At 35.4% G+C, this 3,713-nt stretch overlaps 1 protein-coding gene across 3 annotated transcripts in view; it reads right to left on the reverse strand.

Annotated features, from left to right (window-relative positions):
* LOC106880884 (NAD-dependent protein deacetylase sirtuin-3) overlaps nt 1-3,713 on the reverse strand; it is a 9,109-nt gene that overhangs the window by 634 nt on the left and 4,762 nt on the right. For all 3 annotated transcript variants that reach the window (XM_014931037.2, XM_052971477.1, XM_052971476.1), the window contains exons 4-8: nt 3,334-3,569; nt 2,667-2,767; nt 1,916-1,960; nt 1,355-1,471; nt 412-532 (exon numbers count right to left, since the gene is read on the reverse strand). In XM_014931037.2, the coding sequence (XP_014786523.1) occupies nt 412-532; nt 1,355-1,471; nt 1,916-1,960; nt 2,667-2,767; nt 3,334-3,569 (620 nt within the window). The remainder of the gene's footprint in view (nt 1-411; nt 533-1,354; nt 1,472-1,915; nt 1,961-2,666; nt 2,768-3,333; nt 3,570-3,713) is intronic.

The raw sequence follows: 3,713 nt of genomic DNA on the forward strand, positions 1-3,713 counted from the left end.
AAAGATGTTTTATATGACACATTCTACCAGTGTTCCAAGTTTCAAAGTGTTTCGTTAATGAAAAATGTGGCCCCCGTTTTAAAAAAGATCCAAATCTTCCACCAAACTTAAGTCACAATTTATGTTCCTAACACTAGCTTAATGATAACAAAGTTATTTGACTAAATTCTTTGTTATATTTAAAGTAATTGAAAGAAACACAGAGCATCTCAAAATACAGTAACGAAAGGGTTAAAGAAATTATCGAAAACTCACTAAAAAAAAAAAAAAAATCAATAGTTCAATATTGTTATACCTTATATTTCAACAACCACTCATTAATGAAAAAAATTAAATTTAAAAATTAAATTAAATTAAATAGAAAAAGAAGTTGGGTGTTGGGGAGATCTTTCAAAGAAACTCAGTCTGTACCTGCCACAGTAAAGTCATTTGCACGTGAAGACGTCCTGAAAGGTCCAACAGCTTTCATATTAAAAAGTATTCGAGGAACAGTTGATGGTACATAGTCAATAATGCCAGCAAATGGGTGAACCTAACAAATATAATATAAAATCCATTATTAGTAATATGTCCAATTCAATGTTTATATTAACTCGTATAGAATTGAATAGGTTTTATGAATCTTTACAGGTTTTTTTGTCAATAAATTATTAAATAAAAGGTAATAGTTTTTAAGGTTTGCAAATTTTGAGTAATTTTAGCCAATTGAAAGCCACCATTACACACACCATCATCGTTTAACGTCCTCCTTCCATGCTGGCATGGGTTGGATGGTTTGACAAGAGCTGGTAAGGCAGAAGCCTGCACCATACTTCTGTGTCTGTTTTGGAATGTTTTTTTTTTTTTTTTTTGTAATGGTTGGGTGCTCTTTCTAGCACCAACTACTCTGCAGAGTGGGCTGAGTGCTTTTTACGTGGCACCAGTATGGGTGAGGTCAGTTTTGGCATGGTTTTTACAGCTGGATTCCCTTCCAAATGCCAACCACTTTACAGTGTGGATGACTGTACATTTCACACTGGTGTCTGTTTCCATAGCAACAAGCAAAGCTGTAGCCAGTCCTGTTTCCATTGTAACAAGGTCACTGTACATGCACTTTCACCACCACCACTAGTTTTGGTGAGAATCATTTTGTAACAGATGGTTATCATACAGAAAATGCCGACTTCCAATTCCTGTTTTCTGATTGACTAAAAATGGTCAAACTTTGAACCTCTGTAAAATTTTCCTTAATTTTTTTTTGGAATAAAAGAATCCCAGCAAGAAAAATTACATCTATACACCAAATTTCAAAATCTCCAAATCTATGACAGCAACCAAAAAATTCCAATATCTGAGATAAAAAGATATTTCTTACTTCGAGTGACGTCCCCATTATGAGTACAAGCTCTGCTCTCGACATATCTTTGTGATATTGGAAGAAACTTTTGGGAAGATCTTCTCCAAAGAACACAATGTCTGGTTTTACAATTCCCTAAAATATAAAATAAAGAAAAATGTTATTAAATGTTAACAGAAAGAAGGTAGCAAGCTGGCAGAATCCTTAAAGTGCTGGGCCAAATGCTGAGCAGTATTTTGTCTATTTTTACAATCTGAGTTCAAATTCTGCTCAATGAGGATGCTCAATTACAACCATCATGTGATGTCAAAACACATAAACACACATACAATTGGCCTCTTTCAGTTTCTGTTTACCATATCCACTCACATGGCTTTAATCAGTCTGGAGCTATAGCAGAAGACACCCACCTGTGGTGCTGTGCAGTGAAATTGAACCCAAGACCATATGATTGGGGGAAATATATTATAATAATAATAATAATAATTGGAGCATCAATTATCTCAAACTTAAAAAAATTTAAAGATATTTTATACAGAAAGAAACAACATAAAGAAAGTGACATAAAGTAAATCTTACCTTACAATGTTTGCATTTAGCAACATCCTCTTTAAAGATAGCATGCTGAAAAAAAAAAACAACAGGTTATCAAATGATGTGTTAAGCTTGTGGGAGTTGCTTGTCATCAAAGTAATGAAAATAGAAGACCTTACCACCTCTTGTTTCTTTCTTCTCCTATCCAGTCTCTCCTTTAAACACACCTGCAACCTATGCAGCCTCTTCATCCCCAGTTTTTCCTTTCCTACACTCCATTCGTTTCTTAAAGCCCTTCTCTTTCCAACACCACCACCTTCACCAGACCCAACCACTGCACTTTTTACATAAGGGACTTTTTTCATGCATCTCCAACAACCTCATATATGTGCTCCAGTGCACATAATCTGCTTTGGCATGATTTCTACAATTGGAAGCTCTTCCTAACACCAAGTGCTTTACAGAGTGCACTGGATGCTTTTTACATGGTGCTACCACTAGTGCAGCCATGAAGTAACTCGCAAGACAAGTTGAGACATCTCTCGTCTGACTGGGACATAGTATTGAGGGAGGTGGCTTTATGCCAGGTGATGAGAATTTAAAGTATGATAGAAGGACAGAAACAGGTGTCTTGCAAATAGAGGATATGTCAGGGCAGACCCTTAAGTTACAGGAAGGATATTTTAGGGGGTACCCCACAAAATTATTGTAAAAATAAAATTATCTGAAGTAGCTTAAATATACTTCGCCAAAATATATTTTCAGAGATAAAAGATTTTTTAGAGATTCAACAAACCTTGACTTCGTTTCCTTTGTACTTCTTTCTACAGGAGAGGCATGTGGCATGTGCAAAGGTTCCATGGCATTCTATGAGTTTTGCACAAGGAATTCCAGACACTGGAAGATATGAAAACAACAGATGAAAGAGGAGTACTGGGTTTTGGAAATAATGTCTTTGTTACATTTTAAAAGTAACAGTGTGGCTGTGTGCAGATGCAGGTGTGGTAAGAAGCTTGCTTCCCAACTACATGGTTCTGGGTTCAGTCCCACAATGTGATACCCTTCACAAGCGTCTTATACTATAGCTTCAGGCTGACCAAAGTCTTCTCTCTACATACCACTGACGATAAGGGAAAGACAAAGACCAATGGAGCTTGACATCAGTGATGTTCCAATTCCTTTCTACACCTGAGTGAACTGGAGCAATGTCAAGTAAAGTGTCTTGCTCAAGAACATTGTAGGATATGTGTGAGAGGTTAGATATAGCCAGTTTGATGTAAAATTGTTTTAACCTTGCATCACCTAACACAAAACCATTTCCTGTAATGCTACTCCCCACTCAGGTGAGGGGATTTGTCTTGCACGATAATAAAATTCAGAGATGAACATAAAAAAAAAAAAAACTCACAAATCTTAGTGGAAAAAGAAATCAACAAAAATTGATTGAAATGTTTAAAACTTACATCGTTCAAGACCGTCAATATTTTGAGTATACAATCGAAGTAATAGTCCTTTATCATGTAAAAGACGGAGAAAATAATGGTTGTAATTTGGACGGTACTTTACAGAGGGATACAGTTCTTTAGCAAGGGCAAAGAATGGCTTTGGATTGTATTTGAAATAATCTATATCAAAAATTGCTTCTGGGTATGGAATGTTATACTGCTGTAAGTTGTCGTACAGACCAGTTCCGGGAGTCCTGTGGAAGAAGAATTTAAAAACTAATTCAAACACTTGATAATCAAAAAAGACAAAAAAAAAAACAACTAAAAATACAATATTATAACAATAAAATAATAATGACAACTTTTCTTTATTCTTCCTGAACCCCAGCACTCATAAG

This window comes from Octopus bimaculoides, chromosome 11 (assembly GCF_001194135.2).
Source record: "Octopus bimaculoides isolate UCB-OBI-ISO-001 chromosome 11, ASM119413v2, whole genome shotgun sequence".
NCBI classification, from domain to species: Eukaryota; Metazoa; Mollusca; class Cephalopoda; order Octopoda; family Octopodidae; genus Octopus; species Octopus bimaculoides.